The sequence below is a fragment of the Stegostoma tigrinum genome, chromosome 1 (assembly GCF_030684315.1).
Source record: "Stegostoma tigrinum isolate sSteTig4 chromosome 1, sSteTig4.hap1, whole genome shotgun sequence".
Lineage (NCBI taxonomy): Eukaryota > Metazoa > Chordata > Chondrichthyes > Orectolobiformes > Stegostomatidae > Stegostoma > Stegostoma tigrinum.
This window is the reverse complement of record NC_081354.1, coordinates 105,492,091-105,517,940: the sequence shown is the minus strand read 5'-3', so window position 1 is coordinate 105,517,940 and position 25,850 is coordinate 105,492,091. Positions and strand designations below refer to the sequence as shown.

The following is a 25,850-nucleotide window of genomic DNA, read 5'->3' as shown; positions in this document are numbered from 1 at the left end:
ACCAGTAATGGTGAAAGAATGGCAATATAGTTTCAACTCCAGATAGAGATTTGGAAGCAAATTTGCAGGGCAATGCTGCTTCCTTCCACCTGTTGCCTTCATCCAAGGAATTGCAGTCACAAGTCTGGACGGTGCTGTCAAAGAAACCTTGGTAAATTTTTCTAGGTTCTGATGAAAAATCACTAGACATGAAAAGTTAACTCTGCTTTCTTCCCAAGATGCTGCCAAACCTGATTTGCCAGCAATTTCTGTTTTTGTTTCAGATCTCCAACATCCGCAGTTCTTTGTTTCATTCTGTCGTATGTCTTGCTTTCTGTGCAGGTGGTGGGGAGGGTGAATACTTACGGTGGTAAAACAAGTGCCAATCAAACAGATTGCTCTCTCTTGGGTGGTATCGAGTTTGTGTGTTGTTGGAAGGTCCACGCATGGGGAATATTCCATTACATCTCTGGCTTTGCTTTTGTAGATGGTGGAAAGCTCCTTTTCCTCAATGTATGAGTTGAAAAATCTGCTCAAGATTATCTACTACAATCTACCAAAAGCCTATGCTCACTGCTCAGAACATGTTTCTTGATTCCTACAATTTGACATGCTACAAGATTATTCACAGTGGCTACCTCAAATACAGCTGTAACCATCTGCTCACCATTAATGCTTAATGCCGATATAGAGCATATAAAAATATCAGGGATAACACTGGTTCCCCAAATCAAATCATCACTTGCTGTATCAGGCAAAAACTCAGAAGAAACCCAAGCCCACAAAATTTGCCTTGAGCAGTGTTCACGCTATCCCATGAAGCTTCCTAGCTTACACCATTACTTGATAGGAAAACCTCAAGCGATCTAGTTCACAAACAGATTGCTGTCCAGCTTAAAGAAACATTTTGATTTCTAACCAAATGTGTAATGCAATAAGTCTTGTTTTATTCATTCGCAGGATGAGGGTGTCACAGGCTGGGCCAGCATTAATTGCACATCTCTAATTGCCCAGAGGGGAGTTAAGAATCAACCACATTAAGGCAGTTTCCTTCCCAAAAAGGACTTTGGTGAACCAGATACATTTTTTCCAACAATCGTTGGTGGATTCACAGTCATCATTAGATGATGATTGAATCATTAGATTCTTAATTTCAGATTTTCACTGAATTCAAATTCAACCATTTATGTTGGCAAGATTTGAAACCAAGCACGGGAACATTACCTGGGTCACTGATTAACAGTTGAGTAATAAATATCACTGCACCATTCCCTCTCCTAGTTTCTGTGCTCCAAGACAGTCACTAATCTCATTTTATCTTGTGATCTCCACCCCTGCAGCCACTTCATCCCAAAATCCACAAAACAGGATTTTGTGGGCAGACGTATTGTTTCTGCCTGCCCCAAAGAACTAATCTCTTCCTACCTCGGCTACTTTTTTGCTTCCTTTTTCCACTTACATTTGTGATTCTTCTGATGCACTCAGTTTCAGAATTTCTAGTCTGCAGGCACTAGCAGCTGCTTCATCATGGACGAGCAATTGCTTTACACAATCAATCCCATCAGGTTAACCCTAAGGGTCATCATTTGATCCTGAAGAAAAGGCCTGAACCATTCCTAGCCGCCAGCACCCTCCTCTGCCTGGCTGAGCTCATCTTCACTTTGAAGAAAGTCATCAACTCCTCTCACTTTCTTCAGATCCAAAGTTGGCCACAGGTATCCACATGGGTGCTCATTATGTCTGTCGCTGTGGGATACCTGGTGCATTCCTTGTTCCAATCCCTCTGGGGTTCCTCCCCACAACTGTGTAGTACATTGATAACATCATCTGTGCTGCTTCCATCTCATTTGGAACTGTTAAAAAATTGATCATTTTCGCTTCCAATTTCCACCCTGCCCTCACCTTCACCTGGTCCAGCTCTGACTCATCCCTTCCTCGATATCTGTTTCCATTTTTGGGATGTTAGCCATCGATATCTACAACAAAACCACTGAATCCCACAGTTACCTCAACTATATATCCTCACATCACACTTCCTGCAAAGATTCCACCCCATTCTCCCACTCTGTCTCCGTTACATCTAATGATGTCACCTTCTGCAGGGGAATCAAACGTCCACAGTTTTCCTCAATTGAGGATTTCTGACCTCCCTGGTCGACAGTGTCCTCAGCTGCGTCCAACCCATTTCCTGCACTTCTGCCTTCAACCCTTCTCTTTTCTCTCGCACCATTTATGCCTAATCAGACACATATGCCCTCCTTTTCTTTGTCAGGCTTCCACAGGGAATTTCTATCAAGGGTCTCCGGGACATCCTGACCAACTCCCGACACCCCCATGGCACGTTCCCATGTAACTGCATAAGGTGCAACACATCAATTTATTTCTTCCCTCCTCACTATCCAAGGCTGCGGACAGGCTTTCCAGGTGAAATAGAGATTTATCTGCGCTTCACTCATCTAGTCTACTGTATTTGCGGCTCACAACGTAGTCTCCTTTACACTGGGAAGCTGAAAGGCTGACTAGGTGACCACTTTGTGGAATATCCATGTTCTTTCCACAAAAATGTTCCCCTGCTTCTGGTTAACAGCCACTTCCATACAGCACTGATTTCCTTATCCAACATGTGTGCCTTGGGCCTGCTGCAGTGCTCCAGGAAGGCTCAGCACAAGCTGGAAGAACATTGTCTCCGTTTTCATTTGGATACCCTGCGGCTTTCAGGACTCAATATTGAGTTCATTCATTTTAAGCCGAGCACCTTCTTACCTGTCTTTTACCCATCTCCTCAAATCCCAGGCCTTGTCATCATATCAATTGTTCTAATCTCAGCCAACCCAACTAATGGTTCTCATTAGCACCTTTCCAACTCCCAGGCTCGAGTATCCATTCCTTTGTCTGTCCAACTCCTGGTTTCTCTTCTTCTCGCTAGACTCCCTCTCCATTCGTAAATTACTCTCTCACACCCACCACCACCTTCAGCATACCACCTTTTCCGAGCCATTAGTTCTGAAGAAGGGTCACTGGGCCCAAAATATCAATTCTGCTTTCTCTCCACAGATGCTGCCAGATGTGCTGAGTTTCTCCAGCAGTCTCCTCAGGTAGTTTCTAACAGCCAGTGGAAAGGGTTGTTTGCTCGCAATGGTGAGTGCGTGCACTGCACAGCAGGCCCCACAACCTATAGTTAAACACCACAGGGCTCCTCCAGAACAGCCCAACACTGTGGAATGGTTATACATCAATAGTCTGCTAACTAATTTGCTTGTTACTTCCTCAAAGAATTCTAACAGATTTGTTGGGCATGACCTCCTTTGACAAAACCATATTGACTCCGCACTTTTAAACACACCGCATTTCATCCCAAATAATAGACACTAAAACCTTGTCAACAACCAAGGTCAGATTGGTTGGCCAATAGTTCCCTGTCTTCTGCCTCTCACATTCTCATTAAACATGGGTGTTTCATTTGCAATTTTCCAATCCCTCTGACTGAAGTGATTCCTGAACAATCACTACCAACGCCTCTACAATTTCGTCAGCTGTCTCCTTCAGAACTCTGGTGTGTAGTCCGTCTAGTCTGGATGATTTAACTGTGTTCAGACCTATTTAGCTGCCCCAGCATCTGTTCCTTTCTGATGGCTACTGCACTCACCTCTGCCCAATGACTCTCAAAGTTCTGGTGTTCTATCCGTGAAAGTTGATGCAAAGTATCCATTGGGCTCCTCTGCCATTTCTTTGTTCACTGTTATTACTTGGCCAGCCTCGTTTTCCAGCAGTCTAATGCCCATGTGTCTCTCTTTTACCTTTTATACATCTTGCTTTCTTCTTTTAAGTTACTAGTTGGCATACTGTCACATTTCATCTTCTCCCTTATTAGTTTCTCCAGTTATCCTTTGTTTTTATAAAGAAGGCTTTCCAATCCGTTGCCTTCCCACTAATCTTGACCACATTGTATGCTTTTTGCTTTCATATGGTCCCCGACTTCCATCATCAGTCATTACTGCCTCATCTTCTCTTAAATAGGTTTCAACTTCCTTGGATTGAATTTCTAGTGTGCTTCCCAAATTACTCCCAGAAACTCCTGCCATTGCTGTTCCGCCCGCTATCTTCCCTGGCAGACCACACTTCCAATCAACTCTGGCCATCAGCTCCCTCAGGTTTTGAGCTACTTTTACTCAATTGCAAGACCATTACATTGGATTCAATCTTTCCCCCCTCAAAGTGCAGGATGAATTCTATCATATTACTGTCACAGATAATGGGTACTGCAGATGCTGGAGAATCCAAGATAACAAAGTGTGGAGCTGGATGAACACAGCAGGCCAAGCAGCATCTCAGGAGCACAAAAGCTGACGTTTCGGGCCTAGACCCTTCAGAGAGGGGGATGGGGAGGGGGTTCTGGAATAAATAGGGAGAGAGGGGGAGGTGGGCCGAAGATGGAGAGAAAAGAAGATAGGTAGAGAGGAGAGTATAGGTGGGGAGGTAAGGAGGGGATAGGTCAGTCCAGGGAAGACGGACAGGTCAAGGAGGTGGGATGAGGTTAGCAGGTAGGAAATGGAGGTGCGGCTTGAGGTGGGAGGAAGGAATGGGCGAGAGGAAGAACAAGTTAGGGAGACGGAGACAGGCTGGACTGGTTTTGGGATGCAGTGGGGGGGAAGGGGAGATTTTGAAGCTTGTGAAGTCCACATTGATACCATTGGGCTGCAGGGTTCCCAAGCGGAATATGAGTTGCTGTTAATGCAACCTTCGGGTGGCATCATTGTGGCACTGCAGGAGGCTCATGATGGACATGTCGTCCAAAGAATGGGAGGGGGAGGTAAAACGGTTCGCAACTGGGAAGTGCAATTGTTTATTGCGAACCGAGCAGAGGTGTTCTGCAAAGCGGTCCCCGAGCCTCCACTTGGTTTCCCCAATTAGAGGAAGCCACACTGGGTACAATGGATACAGTATACCACATTGGCAGATGTGCAGCTGAACATCTGCTTAATATGGAAAGTCATCTTGGGACCTGGGATGGGGGTAAGGGAGGTGGTGTGGGGGCAGGTGTAGCACTTCTTGCGGTTGCAGGGGAAGGTACCGGGTGTGATGGGGTTGGAGGGGAGTGTGGAGCAAACAAGGGAGTCACAGAGAGAGTAGTCTCTCAGGAAGGCAGACAAGGGTGGGGATGGAATAATGTTATGGGTGCTAGGGTCGGATTGTAGATGGCGGAAGTGTCGGAGAATGATGCGTTGTATCTGGAGGTTGGTGGGGTGGTGTGTGAGAACGAGGGGGATCCTCTTGGGGCGGTTGTGGCGGGGGCGGGGTGTGAGGGATGTTGCGGGAAATGTGGGAGACGTGGTCAAGGGCGTTCTCGACCACTGCAGGGGGGGAAGTTGCGGTCCTTGAAGAACTTGGACATCTGGGATGTGCGGGAGTGGAATGCCCCATCCTGGGAGTAGATGCGGCGGAGGTGGAGGAATTTGGAATAGGGGATGGAATTTTTGCAGGGAGGGTGGGTGGGAGGTGGTGTATTCTAGGTAGCTGTGGGAGTCAGTGGGCTTGAAATGGACATCAGTTTCTAGCTGGTTACCTGAGATGGAGACAGAGGTCCAGGAAGGTGAGGGATGTGTTGGAGACAGCCCAGGTGAACTTGAGGTTGGGCTGGAAGGTGTTGGTGAAGTGGATGAACTGTTCGAGCTCCTCTGGGGAGCAAGAGGCGCCGCCGATACAGTCAATGTAACGGTGGAAGAGGTGGGGTTTGGGGCCTGTGGAGTTGCGGAAGAGGGACTGTTCCACGCAACCTTCAGAGAGGCAGGCATAGCTTGGGCCCATGCAGGTACCCATTGCCACCCCCTTTGTCTGTAGGGGGTGGGAGGAATCGAAACAGAAGTTGTTGAGGGTGAGGACGAGTTCGGCTAGGCTCGGCTAGGGACAGGAAGAAGCGGAGGGCCTTGAGGCCATCTGCATGAGGAATACAGGTGAATAGGGACTGGGCGTCCATGATGAAAATCAGGTATTGGGGGCCAGGGAATTGGAAGTTCTGGAGGAGTGGGTGGTGTCACGGACGTAGGCAGGGAGTTCCTGGACCAAAGGGGAAAAAATGGAGTCCAGATAGGTAGAGATGAGTTCGGTGGGGCAGGAACAGGCTGAGACAATGGGTTGACCAGGGCAGGCAGGCTTGTGGATTTTGGGAAGGAGATAGAAACGGGCTGTGTGGGGTTGGGGAACAGTAAGATTGGAGGCTGTAGGTGGGAGGTCCCCTGAAGTGATGAGGTCATGGATGGTATTGGAGATGATGATTTGGTGCTTGGGGCTGGGGTCATGATCAAGGGGGTGATAGGAGGTGGTGCCGGAGAGTTGGCGTTTGGCCTCGGCGATGTAGTGGTCATTGTGCCATACTACCACTGCACCTCCCTTGTCTGCGGGTTTGATGGTGAGGTTGACGTTAGAGCGGAGGGCTGCCCATTCGGCGGGCGAGAGGTTGGAGTGGGTGAGAGGAGTGGAGAGGTTGAGGCGGTTAATGTCTCGACAGCAGTTGGAGATGAAGAGGTCGAGGGAGGGTAGGAGGCCTGGGGGTGGTGTCCAGGAGGAGGACTTGTGTTGGAGGTGGGTGAAGGGGTCAGTGGAGGGAGGGTTAGGCTCCTGGTTAAAGAAGTAAGCGTGGAGGCGAAGGCGGCGGAAAAACTGCTCGATGTCCAAAGGTGACTGGTATTCGTTGATGTGTGGTTGTAGGGGGACAGAAGTGAGCCCCTTGCTTAGGACTGACCATTCGTCCACAGTCAGTGGGAGGTCTGGGGGAATGGTGAAGATTCAGCAGGGCTCAGTGTGGCTGTTTTCTCTGGGTTGCTGGCTGTGGAGGTTGTGGCCATTGTCTCAACCTGTTCCTGCCCCAGCGAACTCATCTCCACCTATCTGGACTCCATTTTCTCCCCTTTGGTCCAGGAACTCCCTACCTACATCCGTGACACCACCCACGCCCTCCACCTCCTCCAGAACTTCCAATTCCCTGCCCCAACACCTCATTTTGACCATGGACGCCCAGTCCCTATTCACCTGTATTCCTCATGCAGATGGCCTCAAGGCCCTCCGCTTCTTCCTGTCCCTAGCCGAACTCGTCCTCACCCTCAACAACTTCTGTTTCGATCCCTCCCACTTCCTACAGACAAAGGGGGTAGCCATGGGTACCCGCATGGGCCCAAGCTATGCCTGCCTCTTTGTAGGTTACGTGGAACAGTACCTCTTCTGCACCTACACAGGCCCCAAACCCCACCTCTTCCTTCGTTACATTGATGACTGTATCGGCACGGCTTCTTGCTCCCCAGAGGAGCTCGAACAGTTCTTCCACTTCAACACCTTCCAGCCCAACCTCAGGTTCACCTGGGCCGTCTCCAACACATCCCTCACCTTCCTGGACCTCTGTCTCCATCTCAGGTAACCAGCTAGAAACTGATGTCCATTTCAAGCTCACTGACTCCCACAGCTACCTAGAATACACCTCCTCCCACCCACCCTCCCTGCAAAAATTCCATCCCCTATTCCAAATTCCTCCACCTCCGCCACATCCACTCCCAGGATGAGGCATTCCACTCCCGCACATCCCAGATGTCCAAGTTCTTCAAGGACCGCAACTTCCCCCCCACAGTGGTCGAGAACGCCCTTGACCACGTCTCCCGCATTTCCCGCAACATCCCTCACTCCCCGCCCCCACCACAACCGTTCCAAGAGGATCCCCCTCGTTCTCACACACCACCCCACCAACCTCCGGATACAACGCATCATTCTCCGACACATCTGCCATCTACAATCCTACCCCAGCACCCAAGACATTTTTCCATCCCCACCCTTGTCTGCCTTCCGGAGAGACCACTCTCTCCGTGACTCCATTGTTCGTTCCACACTCCCCTCCAACCCCACCAAACCGGGCAGGAAGTACTACACTTGCCCCCACACCTCCTCCCTCACCCCCATCCCAGGCCCCAAGATGACTTTCAATATTAAGCAGATGTTCACCTGCACATCTGCCAATGTGGTATACTGTATCCATTTCACCCGGTGTGGCTTCCTCCACATTGGGGAAGCTCAGCAGAGGCTTGGGGACCGCTTTGCAGAACACTTCTGCTCGGTTCGCAAGAAACAACTGCACCTCCCAGTCGTGGACCATTTTACCTCTCCCATTTCCTTAGACATGTCCATCATGGGCCTCCTGCAGTGCCACAATGATGCCACCCATAGGTTGCAGGAACAGCAACTCATATTCCGCTTGGGAACCCTGCAGCCCAATAGTATCAATGTGGGCTTCACAAGCTTCAAAATCTCCCCTTCCCCCACTGCATCCCAAAACCAGCCCAGTTCATCCCCTCCCCGCCCACTGCATCCCAAAACCAGCCCAGCCTGTCTCCGCCTCCCTAACCAGTTCTTCCTCTCGCCCATCCCTTCCTCCCACCTCAAGCCGCACCTGCATTTCCTACCTACTGACCTCATCCCACCTCCTTGACCTGTCCGTCTTCCCTGGACTAACCTATCCCCTCCCCACCTATCAGCTTTTCTCTTCATCTTCGGTCCACCTCCCCCTCTCTCCCTATTTATTCCAGAACCCTCTCCCCATTCCCCTCTCTGATGAAGGGTCTAGGCCCAAAACGTCAGCTTTTGTGCTCCTGAGATGCTGCTTGGCCTGCTGTGTTCATCCAGCTTCACACTTTGTTATATTACTGTCACTGTCTTGTTGGGTTCCATCACCTTCAGCTCCCTAATTAAGCCTGCCTCATTCACATTACTAAATCCAGAACAGCCTGTTCTCCCATGGGCTCTACCACAAGCTGCCCCAAACAACCACATCTTGTACAGATTCCATGAATTCATTTTCTTGGGATTTTCCCAGTCTACCTGCATACTGAAGTTCCCCATGATAACTGTTAATAGTGCCTTTCATAAATGCCTTTTCTACTTCATATCCTGACTACTGCCATATATTGCCTAAACACAACTCCCAGCAGATTATTTTTTCCTCTTTGCAGTTCCTCAACTCTATGCACACATATTCTACTCTTTTTACTTTACTTCACTTCTTGATATCAATGTCATTTCATTTCTTACTGACAACAGAATCTGTCCCCTTTGCCCACCTGCCTGTCCTTTTGCTAGAACATGTATTCTTGGATATTTAGCTCCCAGCTCAGAACCCCTTGTAACCATGTCTCTACGATGCCTACATCATTCCTGCCAATTTCAAATTCAATCTGCACTACAGTTTATTTACCTTGTTTTGTATACAGCATGTATTTAAATACTAAAACTCTCAGTCCTGTGTTGACTGCTCTCCCCTTTTCAGAGCTGTCCCTGACTTGCTGGGCTTGACCCTTTCCATGTTCTGTCTTATTCGTTCTGCTATGCCCTCCCTCAACTTCGTTTTTCATAATTTATCACACAGCTGAATCACCCCCCACACCTCCACCCCCCACCCATCCGGCAAAAATTCGTAAAGACTCGAAGCAGCATGATTCTGGTGGAGCCTGTCCCATCGAAACAGCTCCTTCTTTCCCCAGTACTGATGGCAATGTCCCATTTCTCCCATACAAATTTTTGAGCCATGTATTTACCTTCCTTATCTCATTAACCCTGAGCCAATTTTATTGTGACTCAGGTAGTAATCAACTGATCATCATCTTTTTGGCTCTGCTTTTTAATTTAGCCTCTAACTGCTCTTCCCTGTTTCTACTTGCCTGTATCATTGGCAGCTAAATGGACCACAACAACTGGATCTTCACACCAAATTTCTCTTGCAGCTCAGATAAAATATCCTGCACCTGGGCACCAGACAGGCACTATTGAGATTCAAGTGGATTGCTCCCCAGTATCCTGTCAAAAACAAAGTCTACCTGAGGCTATTTCTCCAGAAGCTCGTATTGCTGTGTGTGGCATCTTCTCATTCATCCACAAATGCTGTTTTCCAAAGTGGAGGCCAACCAGTTTCAGCATTTATACACTGACACTTCAGTTTAGGACTGTGGGGGGTGCTAACACTCTAAGAGGCATCATCTTTTAGATAAAATATCAAATCTACTCAGGTGCTTGTACAAAATTCCATGATGGTTCCAAACAGCTGCAAGCAAATTATTCTTTATGGTCTGGTCAACATTTTTTCTTCAAAAGTCATTTTAAAAAGAAATTGCCTAGCCATTATCATGTTTCTGGCACAGTTTGCTGTAAATAAAATGGCCATTTCCTTATACTACAGCAGCAACAGATCTTTTAAAGACTGACTGTCAAGTGCTTTGGAACGTCATTGGTTATCAAAGATGCCGAAATGCAAGATTCTTTCACTAGGCCATACCACTCCCTTAGACTCCTGACACTTGAAAAACTTTGGAAAGCACTGTACACTGTAGTTATTTTTAATCAACCTGCTCAGCTATGTTACACCACACTTCTGGAACATGTTGGTTTTGACCAGTGGCCTTTGGGCTTGTAGGTAGGACTGCCACAAGACCCAGTGTGAACGCATGTCACTTGTGTCCACACAGTTAATTTGCTAGTTGATTACTTTAAGAAGCTTATAATCCATTTAATTGTTATTTGCACTTATATGCTCAGCTATATTAGCATAAGAGGTCGACCAGATTTACATCTCCAAAATGACAATACTGGAGTCAAATCAGAATCGGATCCTGCACGGCATCATGATCTTCCTGTTCTGCAAACATCTGGTGGCCAGAAATCTGCGTTAATACATTTAACAAAGTGCTGAGTGCTCACAACAACCTGCTCAGTTTGAGTTCTGCTACAGCCAGAGCTCCTAACTTCATCACAGCTTTGGCGAAACATGGACAAAACAATGTGAATTCCAGAGGTGAGATGAGTATTGATTTCAAAGCCACACTTGACCAAAAGGATTTTGATGAACAAAATTCATTGGATCCAATGTGGATTTTAAGAAAAAGTGTTTAATAAAATACTATTTGAAAGCTCATCCTCAAAATTGAAGCTTGTGAGTAAGGAGGGATAGTGTCAGCTTGGATTTAAAAATTGGCTTAAGGGCAGGTCAAGGCAAATGGCCGTTTTTCAGATTGGAGAATGGTAGCTAGTGGTGTTCACCAGGGATCAGTGCCAAGACAATCTGTTTTGAAATATTTACATACTGGATATGAATTTTCTTTCTAAATTTGCCAATAACACCAAACTTGAAGGAGTGGCTGACAATACAAGAGGCCAACACAAACTGGCTATACAAGATACAAAGTTAACATTTCAAAATATGCCACCGGATCTGCTGCATTTCTCCAGCACTTACTGTCTTCATTTCAGGTTTCTGCTTCCACATTATTTTGCATTAATTTATGTGATAAGATATAGATAGGCTGACAGAATCGCTAGACAAGTGGCAGATGGAATTTTTATACTGAGATATGAGAGTGATGTGTTTCATCGGTAGAATAAAGAGCAGCAAAATAATACCGTAAAATAGGACAGTGGACCAGACACTCACGGAGGCAGATTACTGAAGGTGGCAACACATACTGGGGGCAGCTTACAAAACGCTTGGTATCTTTGGTTCATAAATTAGGTAGTCATTTCAAAGAAACAGTAAAGTTATGCTGTACCTGCTGCTGACCAAAATACTGGGGAGTAATCCACTTGAACCTCAATAGTTATGCTGTTGTGACCTAAACAGAGCTTCAGAGTACTGAGTTAATTTTTGGTCACTGTACTTTAGGAAGGATGAAGAGGAGACTGGCCAGGAGGTTCCAAAGATAAGGGATTTTTACCTCCATGGCTAAGTTACAGAAGCTGAAGTTGTTATCCTTGAGGCAGAGAAGCAACTTATTTAGTTCATGTGTAAAAATCTGAGCAGTTTAGATAAGGTGGGCTGCATAGCTAGCAGCAGTGACCTGGAACTTGTGTTAATGAGGGTGATGGCGACAGAGACTAATGATTTCAAAAGGAAAATAGATGGCAGCCAAGATGAATGTTTTTAAAAGGCTACAGGGATAGTGGGGGAAATTGGGGTAGGAGTGCCGCTCATGGTATGTTAAATGTATTCAGGTGAAGGATGCACTGGAAAAAGGAATTGATTATGTACCTTGATTAAACAGGGACAGACTTTACATTTCAAGAGGGATCATTTGTTTAGTTAGTTCATTGTTAATAGGCACCTGACATAATGAGACACATGGGGACCTCTTGTGGCACAGTGGTAGTGACCCAAAACCTGGACTAGGAGGCTCAAGTTTAAGTCCCACCTGCTCCAAGGGTATGTAAAAACATCTCTGAACAGGTTGATGACAAAAATAGCTTAAATTAAAAAAAAATTAAAATAATGAGAGATTTGGATTTGGCCTCAGGGCAAATGGGAAGGCATTGCCATGACTCTGGCCATAAACAAATTAGACTGCAGGTGCTTGGTGACATAATTTGACCCTACCAGCTGGTTATGTCTGCACCCAGGTGTCTCTGTAGACGGTGCATGCAGTGTCCATTGACACATTTGAGGCTTTCAGCAACGATTGTTTTTCCAATCCTTGAGTGCATCCAGCCCCCAAAGCAATGGATTCATTTAGTGTTCCCAGGAAAGTTTGTTTTTGTGAGGCTGTTTGTTACTTCATGCCAATATTTCTTGTACTCCAAAAGGATACAAAAGAGATATTTCTGTCAAAACATGAGTGTTTGTCAGGAAGGAGGCAGACATTTGTAACATTGAGTTTTTTTTAAAAAAATGAATAAAATGCATTCATGGGATGTGGGCATAACTGCTGGGCCAGATTTTTTTGTCCATTCCTAACTGCCCTTGACGGTGGCAGTGGCAAGATGCCTTCCTGAATCGATGCAATCCATTTGGTGGGTCCACAATGCCACAAGGGAGTACGTTCCAGGATGTGGACCTAACACAGAAGGAATGGTGACATACTTACAAGTCAAGATGGTGCGAGGCGTGCAGGGGAACTTGCGGGTGGTGGCATTACCCTTTGTCGCTCCAGACTGTAGTGGTCCCAGTTTTGAAAAGTGAAGTCTAGGGAGACCTGGTGAATTTCTGTACAGTATCTTGGAGTTAGTACACACTGCCGTGTCTCAGCGACACTGGTGAAGGAAATAGATGTGTGTGGATGTAGGCCGCTCTCCGGGGCAGGTCAAGCTTGATTGTTAGAGCTGCACTCATCCAGGCAAGTGGGGAGTATTCCATCATTTCTGACTTGTCTTTGAGTTGGCAGATAGGTTTTGGGAGTCAGCATGAGTTACTCGCAGGAATGCCTCTGACCTGCTCTTACAACTACTGTATTTATATGGCTAGTCCAGCTCAGCTTCTGGTCAATGGTAATCACCAGGACATTGACAGTGGGGGATCCACTGATGGTAACATAACTGAATATTTCAAGATGACGGTTTGATTCTCTTGGGTTGGAGGTGATCATTGCCTGGTATTTGTGTGGCACGAATATTACTTGCCAGTTGTCAGCCCAAGCCTGGACGTTGTCCAGACCTCCAGTTTTGCTTGGGCTTCCTGATGCCATACTTGGTCAAAACATGGCCTTAAAATCAAGGCTAGTCATTCTCACCACCTTTGAAAATCAGCTCTTTTGTCCATGTTTGAACCAACACTGACTAGATCAAGAGTGGAGTTGCCCCAGTGGAATCCAAACTGGGAGTTAATAAGCATTTTGTTGCTAAGCAGGTACTACTTGATAACACTGCTAATGGAAACTTACATCATTTTGCTGATGATCATGAATGACTTAACTAGGTAATTATGACTTTTGTTGTTATGGCTTGGTATGTACAAAGGCAAGGCAAATTCTGAAGCATGTGTCTTATACAGTCAGACAGCACAGAAACTTACCACAGAGATAGTAGGAACTGCCGATGCTGGAGAATCTGAAATAACACGGTGTGAAGCTGGATGAACACAACGGGCTAAGGAGCAGGAAAGCTTGACGGTTCTGAAGAAGGGTCCTGACCCGAAATGTCAAGCTTTCCTGCTCGGCCTGCTGCGTTTGTCCAGCTTCACACCGCATTATCACAGAAACTTAGTCTTTGGTCCAACTTGCCCATGCTGACTAAGTTTCCCCAACTAAACAAGTCCCATTTGCTTATGTTTAGCCCATATCCCTCTAATTTTTCTTATTCCTGTACCTGTCCAATTAAGGGTCTCGACCCGAAACTTCGGCTTTCCTGCTCGGCCAGCTGTGTTCATCCAGCTCTAAACTGTGTTATCCCTGTTCAATTGTACCTCAGCTAACACTTCCTCTGGCAGTTTTTTCCTCCCCCCACCCGATACAAACCACCCTCTATGGAAAAAAAAAAGCCCCTCAGTCCCTTATAAATCTTTCTCCTCTCATGTTAAAATTATGCCCTCTAATTTTCAACTCCCCCATATTAGGGAAAAGACATCTATGCCCAGACTTGAACTGCAAGATCTTTTCAAAAGCATAAACATTTATTTAGCATAACAATAATGCCATAGAACACACTAAAAAGTATTCTCAATGTGAAGTGGTGACTTTGTTTCCATGAGGACTGCATGGTAGTCACTCTTACCAACACAAGATCAATCCATGATAGTGTCAGACAGATTAGTTAGGCTGAGGTCAGGTACAGTCTTCCTTCTTGTTGGTTTCCTCATCATTGCCACAAACCCAATAAAGCAGCAATGTCCTTCAGGGCTCAACCAACTTGATCAGCAGTAGTGCTTTGGTGGTGGCTATCAACCTCACTCAGTACGTTCTATACTCTCGTCATGCTCAGTGGGTTCTTGGAGCAGTGTTCGACATGAATCACTGACTTTATGGGTCTCTGGATTACAAGTCAAATGCTAATGCCGCTAAGTCATTGCCTCTCCCAAGGCATGTAGCTTCAGATTGTATTAAAACGACTGATGAGGTTGTTGTAAAATTAGCTGATTTGGGCTTCAGAGGCCAAATGCATCAGAACAACTTTATGAGCCCATGACCAATGGACAAGACTTAAAACGGTAGGTGATGCTTGTGAAATAATGACCAGTCTACTATAATAATGAAAGCTGCAAAGACGATCTTAAGGTTCTTTTAACCTGGACTCATCTCCAATTTATCAGCAATTATTATAACTAGTTCCATTGTCATCTTTGCAGTTTTGGGGCAAGGGAACACGATGTAAACCACGTTCTGACCCACTCTAGTAGTCGAAAGCAATATTATTTTCATATCGAGAGATAGTAAGAACTGCCGATACTGGAGTCTGAGATAACAGTGTGGAGCTGGACGAGCATAGTAGGCATTGCGGCATCAGAGGTGCAGGAAAGCTGACGTTTCGGGTCGGGACCCTTCTTTTCTTTTCTGAAGAAGGGTCCAACCCAAAACGTCAGCTTTCCTGCAGCTCTGATGCTGCCTGGCCTTCTGTGTTTCTCCAGCGCCGTACTATTTTTTCCATATTTAATATTTTTAAAAACAACAGTCACCTGCACATTGGTTTTTATGTGACCAACACACCACTTTCTGCGGTTTTAAACAAACCAATTTGGATCAGTGGTCATTTACCTCGAATAAAAGTACTTAGTGCATCCTAACGTGCAGATCTGACATATGAAAATAAATTGGGGGAATCCTGAAGGACCAACATACAACTACCAGATACGCCCTAAACAGTACCTTAGGTTTATGAAACAATGTTAAGTCTTCTGAAAAACAGCACCAGGAACCTGACTATTAAAATACCAACTTTAAAAATCACGCTAACAAACCGGAAGAGACAGTTTAGGGAGCAGGCACCATCCGTCTGCCCAGATATGTTTCCAGAGTCAAACACTGGAGGAGTGCTATTTCTCACCCTGTCCCCGCCCTCACTCACTCACCAGCTGTCCTCCTCCTCCTTATCTTCCGAAACCATTGTCTCCAGATCCAGCGACGCCACCTCATCCAGCACCGTCCGCTCCCCCAGCTCTGGGCTTTCCCTGCCCCCCGATAGGGAGCCCGGCGACTGAGACACGGCTCCACCACGGGCCGGCGACGGGGACACAGCCTCCCCATCCTGAACGGGCGCTGGGCCTGCGGTCACGGATTGCCAGGCGTTGCCGCAGGCCCCGGGGGAGGGCTGCGGCTGCTTGGGGCTCAGGAGGGTGGATCGGGTCCTCAGTTGTTCGTTTTGTTTCTCGAGTTTGCGAACCAACTCCTGCAGCTTCCGTACTTCCAGGTCGGCGCTGACGTTCGAATTAACGTCCTCCATCCTTCCGTGTCTCTCGGCGTTTCCCTCCCTCGATCTTTAATCTACTTTTTGCCCTCGTTTACCGAGACATGACGGACGCAACCAGGTTCCCACGCCCAACTCGGGGCTCGGCCGTCATTTGCCGGCCGCCATCTTCCTGCCGTCGGTCTCCACCCCGCCCGGTGACGTCATCGGGTTCCACCCATCGGCGCGGGGGGGCGTGACGTCGCCGGGTTGCACCCACATCTCGATTGATGACGTCGCCGCGCAGGTCACGCCCCCTCCACGCCAATCCCAAAGCAGTCTCGTGGCGCTGAGCAGCGTTCTCATTTCTTACAGCCGTAGCTTGCAATTTCTGAACCTCCGTAGTTCTCTGTTCACTGGCAATAGTGCACATTCGGGATGCCACATCATATTCAAAACACTTCATAAGAATCACAGATCACAGCTGATTCTTTTTTTTAAACTAATGGTTTTTGTCTCACGTTGGCCAAGTGAAATCAGGAGGTGGGCTCGACAATACAGTGGAAACAGAAGCCTGCGTTTATGATTGTATCAGAGATAATGGGAACTGCAGATGCTGGAGAATTCAAGATTATAAAGTGTGAAGCTGGATGAACACAGCAGGCCAAGCAGCATCTCAGGAGCATCTGATGAAGGGTCTAGGCCCAAAACATCAGCTTTTGTGCTCCTGAGATGCTGCTTGGACTGCTGTGTTCATCCAGCCCCACACTTTGTTATCTTGTGCTTATGATCACCGTCTCACCTTAATGATCCACACTCATCAAACATTGGAGAGACAGACGATTGTGAGGCTGCAAAAGCACAACAGATCAGGCGACATCAGAGAAAAGTCAACATTTTAGGCCGAACCCTTTCTTGGGTGAGACTGAGAAGGCAAGACCTTCATGGTGACCTTAGCCAGTGCAGTCCAGTAATCGAGATGCCCAGGCTAAATGTCTGCAAATATAGTTTAAATTCTGCTACAGTGACTGGTGAAATTTTAGATTAATTAAAATAGTGACTGTAACAACTATCATTGCGATTAAAAAAAATGCCACTGAAAAGAAGGAAATCTGACATTGTAGTTGGTGTGACCTAATGTGATTTGAGGCCCAGAATAACTGCCCTCACGTGGCTTGGCAACCCATTTAGTTCAAGGTAAATAGGGATGGGCAGCAAATTCTCATCTCAGCAATGATGACCACATCCCATGAAATAAAGAAATAAATCACTGTTTTGACACCTAATCAATATTGTATGTAGCAGCTATGTTGAGTACAGCTAGCTTCCCCAATGACTAGTGAATCTGTCTTGCTTGTACTAGTTGATGTACACCTTGTCATTTCATACTGTTGCTAGAAAATGGGTCATTAGATCTTTTCTATCCATCTGCACACAGGTGGAAGAATTACTTACATCTGAACCAAAAGGTGACATCATCAGAAATGCAACATTTCATTTATGTTGCATGGAAGTATCAGCTTAGACAATGCACTTATGTTACAACTCAATACTAAGGCAAAACATCGATGAGAAGGTTTTAACCCATATAGTTGTGGGTGGTAGGAGGATCATGAAGATGTGGTAAATTAAAGGAAATAAACAAATAGAACAAAGTGGCGCATTTGGCAATGATAACCAGAGGAAAGAACAGAGTTACATAGCACCTTTCTACAACAAACTTAAGAATCCCCAACAGATGATGCCAAAGATAGCAAAAATTGCAAAAAGACAGTAAAAGTGTCCATCTATGAATGAGTACGGCCTTCTCACGAAATGGATGATGAGACAACAAGGTGTAGAGCTGGATGAACACAGCAGGCCAAGCAGCATCATAGGAGCAGGAAGCTGACATTTCGGACCCAGACCCTTCATCAGAAATGGAGGAGGGGAAGGGGGGTTCTGAAATAAATAGGGAGAGAGGGAGAGACAGGTAGAAGATGGATAGAGGAGAAGATAGGCCCCAAGAAGACTTTCCACATCAAGCAGATGTTCACCCGCACATCTGCCAATGTAGTATACTGCATCTGCTGTATCCATTGTGGCCTCCTCTATATCAGGGAAACCAAGCGGAGGCTTGGGGCTACTTTGCAGAACACCTACACTCAGTTCGCAATAAACAACTACACCTCCCAGTCGCGAACCATTTCACCTCCCCCTCTCATTCCTCAGATGACATCTCCATCTTAGGCCTCCTGCAGTCCCACAACGATACCACCCGAAGGCTGCAGGAACAGCAACTCATATTCTGCATCTCAATGGTATCAATGTGGATTTTACAAGCTTCAAAATCTCCCCTCCCCCTACCGTATCCCAAAACCAGTCCGGCTCGTCCCCGCCTCCCTAAACTGTTCTTCCTCTCACCTATCCCTTCCTCCCACTTCATGCCACACCCCCACTTCCTACCTGCTAACCTCATCCCGCACCCCCCCCTTGACTTGTCTGTCCTCCCTGAACTGACCTATCTCCTCCCTACCTCTCCACCTACGCTCATCTCTACTGGCTCCATCCCCGCCTCTTTCACTGGTCTGTCTCCTCTCCACCTATCTTCCCCTCTGTCCATCTTCTATCCGCTGCCCCCTGTCCCTATTTATTTCAGAATCCCATCCCCTCCCCCATTTCTGATGAAGGGTCTAGGCCTGAAACGTAAGCCTTCCTGCTCCTATGATGCTGCTTGGCCTGCTTTGTCCATCCAGCTCCACACCTTGTTATCTCAGATTCCCCAGCATCTGCAGTTCCTACTATCTCTCTCATGAAATTGATGGATTGCTAGCACAGAAAGAAGTAAATGACTGAGGGACCAGTATAGAGACATACTGTATTTGCAAGTTGACCAAAGCTGGAACCTGAATATTGAAACAGTTTTGCCATTTTGAAAAGAAAGGAAGCCAGGAAAAGATGATGGGATAACTCTGTTAATTAAAGTTGTCATTAGTACAGAAGTATCAGCTGAATAACTTGTAAAAGCAAGATGTAAACAATTCTGGATAGAGATAAGAAATACAAAAGGTAAGACATGACATTTGGGAGTAACCTGTAGGCCCTCAAACTTGAATTTACAAGAATAAACAAATGCGTTGAATAAAAGCGTACTGCAAGAAGTGTTTTAATCCACATGCAGACAGGATGGATCAAAAGGTTAACCACAAGGTTAGCCATCAAAATGAGTTTATGGAGTGTATTTCTCAGATCAAATACTTAGAACAGTACTTACGAGCACAAAGCAGGGAGAAGACTGTTCTAGGCCTCGCAGACAACTACATCTGTAGGAACTGAAGGGATTGACGATGCTATAAATCAGGAACAAAAGCAGAAGCTGTTGGAAAAGCTCAGCAGGTCTGGCAGCAACTATGAAGAAAAATCAGAGTTAACATTTTGGGTCTGGTGACCCTCCCTCCGGACCTGAAATGTTTACTCTGACTTTTTCTTCACAGATGCTACCAGATGTGCTGAGTTTTACCAGGAACCTCTGTTTTCGTTACATTTGTAGGAAATCTGACCAGCTGCTGCTCCTTGCAGAATGCGTGGTACTGTCTGAGAAGCAGCTGGACACACTGTGGTACATACAGGGGGCACAGAGAGTGATAGGCACTAGCTTTGGGCATAAGGTCACACCGCAGGTCCAGACAGATAGATGGCTGACCGCCAGCAGAGGCAGGCACATGAGTCTCCATGGCTATTCCCCTCCCAAACAGGTATCCTATTTTGGATACTGTTCGGAGGAGTGGGAATAGCTTCTCAGCAGCCAGGCCTGTAGAGCAGTGCGGGGCAAAGTTCAGGTGAGTGATAGTATTAGGTGATTCGACTGTCAGGGGCACAGACAGGCATTTCTGTCGCTGTGAATGAAACTCTATATGCGGGTGTCGGAGTCCTGGATGTCTCTGAGTGGGTACAGGACATCCTGAAACAGGAGGAAAGCAGACAGAAGTCATTGTTCACATTAGCACAAATAACAGAGGTAGGAAGAAGGAAGACGTCCTGCAAGGACAATTCAGGGAGTTAGGTAGGGAGCAGAAAAGTAGGACTACCAAGGTAGTAATGTCAAGATTACGACCCATGCTATGGGCTAGTGAGGCTAGGAACAGAGAGAGAGTACAGTTGAACACATGGCTATAGAACTGGTGTAAAAGGGAGGGCTTTAGTTGTATGGATCATTGGGATGTGTTCTGGGGAAGGTGGAACTTATAGACAATTGACAATAGGTGCTGGAGTAGGCCATTTGGCCCTTCGAGCCAGCACCACCATTCATTATGATCATGGCTGATCATCCACAATCAGTATCCTGTTCCTGCCTTATCCCCATAACCCTTGATTCCACTATCTTTAAGAGCTCTGTCTATCTCTTTCTTGAATGCATCCAGGGAGTTGGCCTCCACTGCCTTCTGGGGCAGAGCATTCCATATATCCACCACTCTCTGGGTGAAGAAGATTTTCCTCAACTCTGATCTAAATGGCCTACCCCTTATTTTCAAACTGTGTCCTCTGGCCCTGGACTCACCCATCAGTGGAAACATGCTTCCTGCCTCCAGAGTGTCCAATCCCTTAATAATCTTATACGTCTCAATCAGATCCCCTCTCATCCTTCTAAACTCAAGAATATACAAGCCCAGTCGCGCCAATCTTACAACATATGATAGTCCCGCCATTCCGGGAATTGACCTTGTGAACCTACGCTGCACTCCCTCAATAGACAGGATGTCCTTCCTCAAATTGTGAGATCAAAACTGCACACAATACTCGAGGTGCGGTCTCACCAGGGCCCTGTACAGCTGCAGAAGGACCTCTTTGGTCCTACACTCAATTCCTCTTGTGATGAAGGCCAGCATTCTATTAGCTTTCTTCACTACCTGCTGTACCTGCATGCTTGCTTTCATTGACTGATGTACAAGAACACTTAGATCTCGTTGTGCTTCCCTTTACCTAACTTGACTCCATTGAGATAGTAATCTGCATTCCTGTTCTTGCCACCAAAGTGTATAACCACACATTTATCCACATTAAACTGCATCTGCCATGCATCCGTCCACTCACCTAGCCTGTCCAAGTCACCCTGTATTCTAATAACATCCTCCTCACATTTCACACTGCCACCCAACTTTGTGTCATCAGCAAATTTGCTAATATTACTTCTAATGCCTTCGTCTATATCATTAATATATATCGTAAACAGGTGTGGTCCCAGCACCGAACCTTGTGGTACCGCACTGGTCACTGCCTGCCATTCCGAAAGGGACCCGTTTATCACTACTCTTTGCTTCCTGTCAGCCAGCCAATTTTCAATCCAACTCAGTATTTTGCCCCCAATACCATGTGCGCTAATTTTGTTCGCCAATCTCTTATGCGGGACTTTATCAAAGGCTTTCTGAAAGTCTAGGTACACTACATCCACTGGCTATCCCTTATCCATCTTCATAGATACATCTTCAAAAAATTCCAGAAGATTAGTCAAGCACGATGTCCCCTTCGCAAATCCATGCTGACTCTGGCCTATTCTGTTACTGCTATTCAAATGAGTCGTAATTTCATCTTTTATAATTGATTCCAGCATCTTTCCCACCACTGGCGTCAGGCTAACCGGTCTGTAATTTCCTGTTTTCTCTCTCCCTCCTTTCTTGAAAAGTGGGACAACATTTGCCACCCTCCAATCCGCAGGAACTGATCCTGAATCTATAGAACCTTGGAAAATAATTACCAACGCGTCCACAATTTCTAGAGCCACCTCCTTAAGTACCCTGGGATGCAGACCGTCAGGTCCCGGGGACTTATCAGCCTTCAGACCTAACAGACTATCCAACACCATTTCCTGCCTAATATAAATACCCTTCAGTTCGTCCATTACCCTCGGTCCTTCAGCCACTATTGCATCTGGGAGATTGCTTGTGTCTTCCCTAGCGAAGACAGATCCAAAGTACCTATTCAACTCATCTGCCATTTCCTTGTTCTCCATAATAAATTCACCTGTTTCTGACTTCAAGGGCCCAATTTTAGTCGTAACCATTTTTTTTCTTTTCACATACCTAAAAAATCTTTTACTATCCTCCTTTATATTTTTGGCCAGTTTTCCTTCATGGCTCATTTTTTCTCTGTGTATTGCCTTTTTAGTCATCCGCTGTTGCTCTTTAAAAGCGTCCCAGTCCTCCGGCTTCCAACTCATCTTTGCTATGTTATATTTCTTCTCTTTTATTTTTACACAGTCCTTAACTTCCCTCGTCAGCCATGGCTGCCCCCGCCTCCCCTTAGGATCTTTCTTCCTCTTTGGTGTGAACTGATCCTGCACCTTCTGCATTATATCCAGAAATACCTGCCATTGTTGTTCCACTGCCATCCCTGTTAGGGTATTGTACCATTGAACTTTGAACTTTGGCCAGCTCCTCCCTCATAGCTCCATAGCTCCCTCTATTCAACGGCAATACTGACACTTCCGATTCTCCCTTCTCCCTCTCAAACTGCAGATTAAAACTTATCATATTATAGTCACTACCTCCTAATGGCTCCTTTACTTTGAGGTCCCTGATCAAATCCGTTTGTACAAGAAGGACGAGTTGCACCTGAACTGGAAAAGCACCAATATCCTGGGTGGGAGGTTTGCTCGAGCTGTTCGGGAGGGTTTAAACTAGTGTGGCAGGTGTTTGGAACTGGAACAACAGGCCAGTAAGTGCAGAGACTGGGGAATAAATAGAGATTGGGAAATGCATAGCGCAGAGTAAGAGCAGGCAGAGGGAAGTATTGGGGCTCACAGGGACTGGCGGTCTGGAGTACAGTTACTTCAATGCAAGAAGTATAATGGGTAAAACAGATGAACTAAGAGAATGGATTACCTCATGGAATTATGATGTTATTGCCATTATGGAGACATGTTTAACGGAGGGACAGGGAGCTTAGCATTCCAGGATATCGTTGTTTTAGACAGGACTGAAAGGGAAACGAAAGGCTTGGGGGAGTTGCATTGCTGATTAGGGATCACATCACAGCGGTGTTAAGGGAGGAAACATCAGAGGGATCTTGCAGTGAGGCATTATGGGTGGGGCTCAGGAATAGAAAGGGTGAAATCGTAATGTTGGGAGCTTTCTATAGACCACAGGAGATATGTTTTCAAATACTGGAAAGGTGTGACAAAAACAGGGCAGTTGCGGTGGGTGACTTCAATTTTCCTCTTATTGACTGGGATTCCCTTAGATCCAGGGGCTCGGATGGAGAGCCATTTGTTAGGCATATCCAGGAGGGCTTTTTGAGACCATATGTTGACAATCCAACCAGAGAAGAGGCCATGCTAGACTTGGTACTGGGGAATGAGCCAGGGCAGGTGATCAATGTTTCAATAGGAGAGCATTTTGACTTCTGACCATAACTCGATAAGATTTCAAATAGTTATGGAGAAGGACACTAGTGGCCCTCAGGTGAGGGTGCTCAGTTAGACAAGGGCCAATTGCATCCAAATGAAACACAAACTGAGAGTTTGTATTGGGAGTAGTTATTTCAGAGCAAATCAATATCTGGCATGTGGGAGGCTTTTAAAGGTTAACTGATTGAAGTGCAGGACACGCATGTCCCTGCAAAACTGAAGAATAGAAATGGCAGGATTCAGGAACCACAGATGACAAGGGAAATTGTAAGCTTAGTCAAAAGGAAAAATTAAGCATATGATAGGTCTACAAATTGATGAAGCCCTTGAAGATTACAGAGAAATGGCTGACAAAGGAAGTCAGGAAATGTATCAAAGAAAAAGAGACAGCCTATAAAGTGGCCAAGAGCACTGGGAAATCAGAAGATTGGGAAGGCTACAAAAACAAACAGAGGATAACAAAGAGAGAAATAAGGAAGGAGAGGATCAAATATGAAGGTAGGCTAGCTAATAATATTAGAAATGATAGTAAAAGCTTCTTTCAATATATAAGCAACAAACGAGAGGCAAAAGTAGATATTGGGCCGTTCCAAAGTGATGCTGGAAGTCTAGTGATGGGAGATAAGGAAATAGCTGAAGAACTTAATAAGTACTTTGCGTCAGTCCTCATAGTGGAAGACATGAGTAGTATGCCAACAATTAGGCAGATTAAGGGGGCAGAGTTGAGTATGGTAGGCATTACAAAAGAGAAAGTGCAAGAAAAGCTAAAAGATCTAAAAATTGATAAATCTCCTGGCCCCGATGGGCGACATCCTAGAGTTCTGAGGGAGGTGGCTGAGGAAATAGCGGACGCATTGGTTGTGATCTTTCAAAAGTCACTGGAATCAGGGAAAGTCTCAGATGATTGGAAAATTGCTGTTGTAAGCCCCTTGTTTAAGAAAGGATCAAGGCAAAAGATGGAAAATGATAGGCTGATTAGCCTAACCTTGGTGGTTGGTAAAATTCTAGAATCCCATCGTTAAGGATGAGATTTCTAAATTCCTGGAAGTGCAGGGTCAGATTAGAACTAGTCAGCATGAATTTAGGAAGGGTAAGTCGTGTCTGACAAACCTGTTAGAATTCTTTGAAGGGGTAACAAGTAGGTTAGACCAGGGAAACCCATTGGATGTTATCTATCTACTTCCAAAAGGCCTTTGATAAGGTCCCTCACGGGAGGCTGCTGAGTAAGGTGAGGGCCCATGGTTTTCGAGGTGAGCTACTGGCTTGGATTGAGGATTGGCTGTCTGACAGAAGGGAGAGAGTTGGGACAAGAGGCTCTTTTTCGGAATGGCAACCGGTGACAAGTAGTTTCCCGCAAGGTTCAGTGTTGGGGCCATAGCTGTTCACTTGATATATTAATGATCTGGATGAAGGGATTGGGGGCATTCTGGTGAAGTTTGCCGATGATACAAAGATAGGTGGACTGGCAGGTCGTACTGAGGAGGTGGGGAGGCTGCTGGAAGATTTAGACAGTTTAGGAAAGTGGCCCAGGAAATGGCTGATGAAATTCAACGTGAGAAAATGCGAAGTTTTGCACTTTGGAAAAAAGAATACAGGCATGGAATATTTAATAAACGGTGAGAAAATTCATAAAGCAGAAGTACAAAGGGATCTGGGAGTGTTGGTCCAGGATTCTGTAAAGAGATCAAGAATTTATCGATCTCTGCCTTGAAGACATTTAATGTCCCGACCTCCACTGCGCTCCGTGGCAATGAATTCCACAGGCCCGCCACTCTCTGGCTGAAGAAATATCTCCTTATTTCCGTTTTAAATTGACCCCCTCTAATTCTAAGGCTATGCCCATGGGTCCTAGTCTCCCTACCTAACGGAAACAACCTCCCAGCATCCACCCTTTCTAAGCCACGAATTATCTTGTAAGTTTCTATTAGATCTCCCCTCAACCTTCTAAATGCTAATGAATACAATCCCAGGATCCTCAGCGGTTCATCGTATGTTAGGCCTACCATTCCAGGGATTATCCATGTGAATCTCCGCTGGTCACGGTCCAGAGCCAGTATGTCCTTCCTGAGGTGTGGAGCCCAAAATTGATCACAGTATTCTAAATGGGGCCTAACTAGAGCTTTATAAAGCCTCAGAAGCACATCGCTGCTTTTATATTCCAACCCTCTTGAGATAAATGACAACATTACATTTGCTTTCTTAATCACAGACTCTACCTGCAAGTTAACCTTTAGAGAATCCTGGACTAGCACTCCCAGATCCCTTTGTACTTCTACTTAATGAATTTTCTCACCATTTAGAAAATAGTCCATTTCCTGGACCACTCTCCTAAACTGTCTAAATCTTCCTGCCGCCTCCCACCTCCTCAGTACCACCTGCCTGTCCA

At 46.0% G+C, this 25,850-nt stretch overlaps 1 protein-coding gene across 3 annotated transcripts in view; it reads right to left on the bottom strand.

Annotated features, from left to right (window-relative positions):
• The window catches only part of slain2 (SLAIN motif family, member 2), a 61,225-nt gene extending 44,886 nt beyond the window's left edge, over window positions 1–16,339 (bottom strand). Inside the window, exon 1 of one of the 3 annotated variants that reach the window (XM_048530772.2) lies at window positions 15,770–16,339. In XM_048530772.2, coding sequence (XP_048386729.1) covers window positions 15,770–16,140 — 371 coding nt within the window. In that variant the 5' untranslated portion in view covers window positions 16,141–16,339. The remainder of the gene's footprint in view (window positions 1–15,769) is intronic. The other 2 variants (XM_048530751.2, XM_048530761.2) reach the window with 2 other exon arrangements.
• Window positions 16,340–25,850: the final 9,511 nt, after the last annotated feature.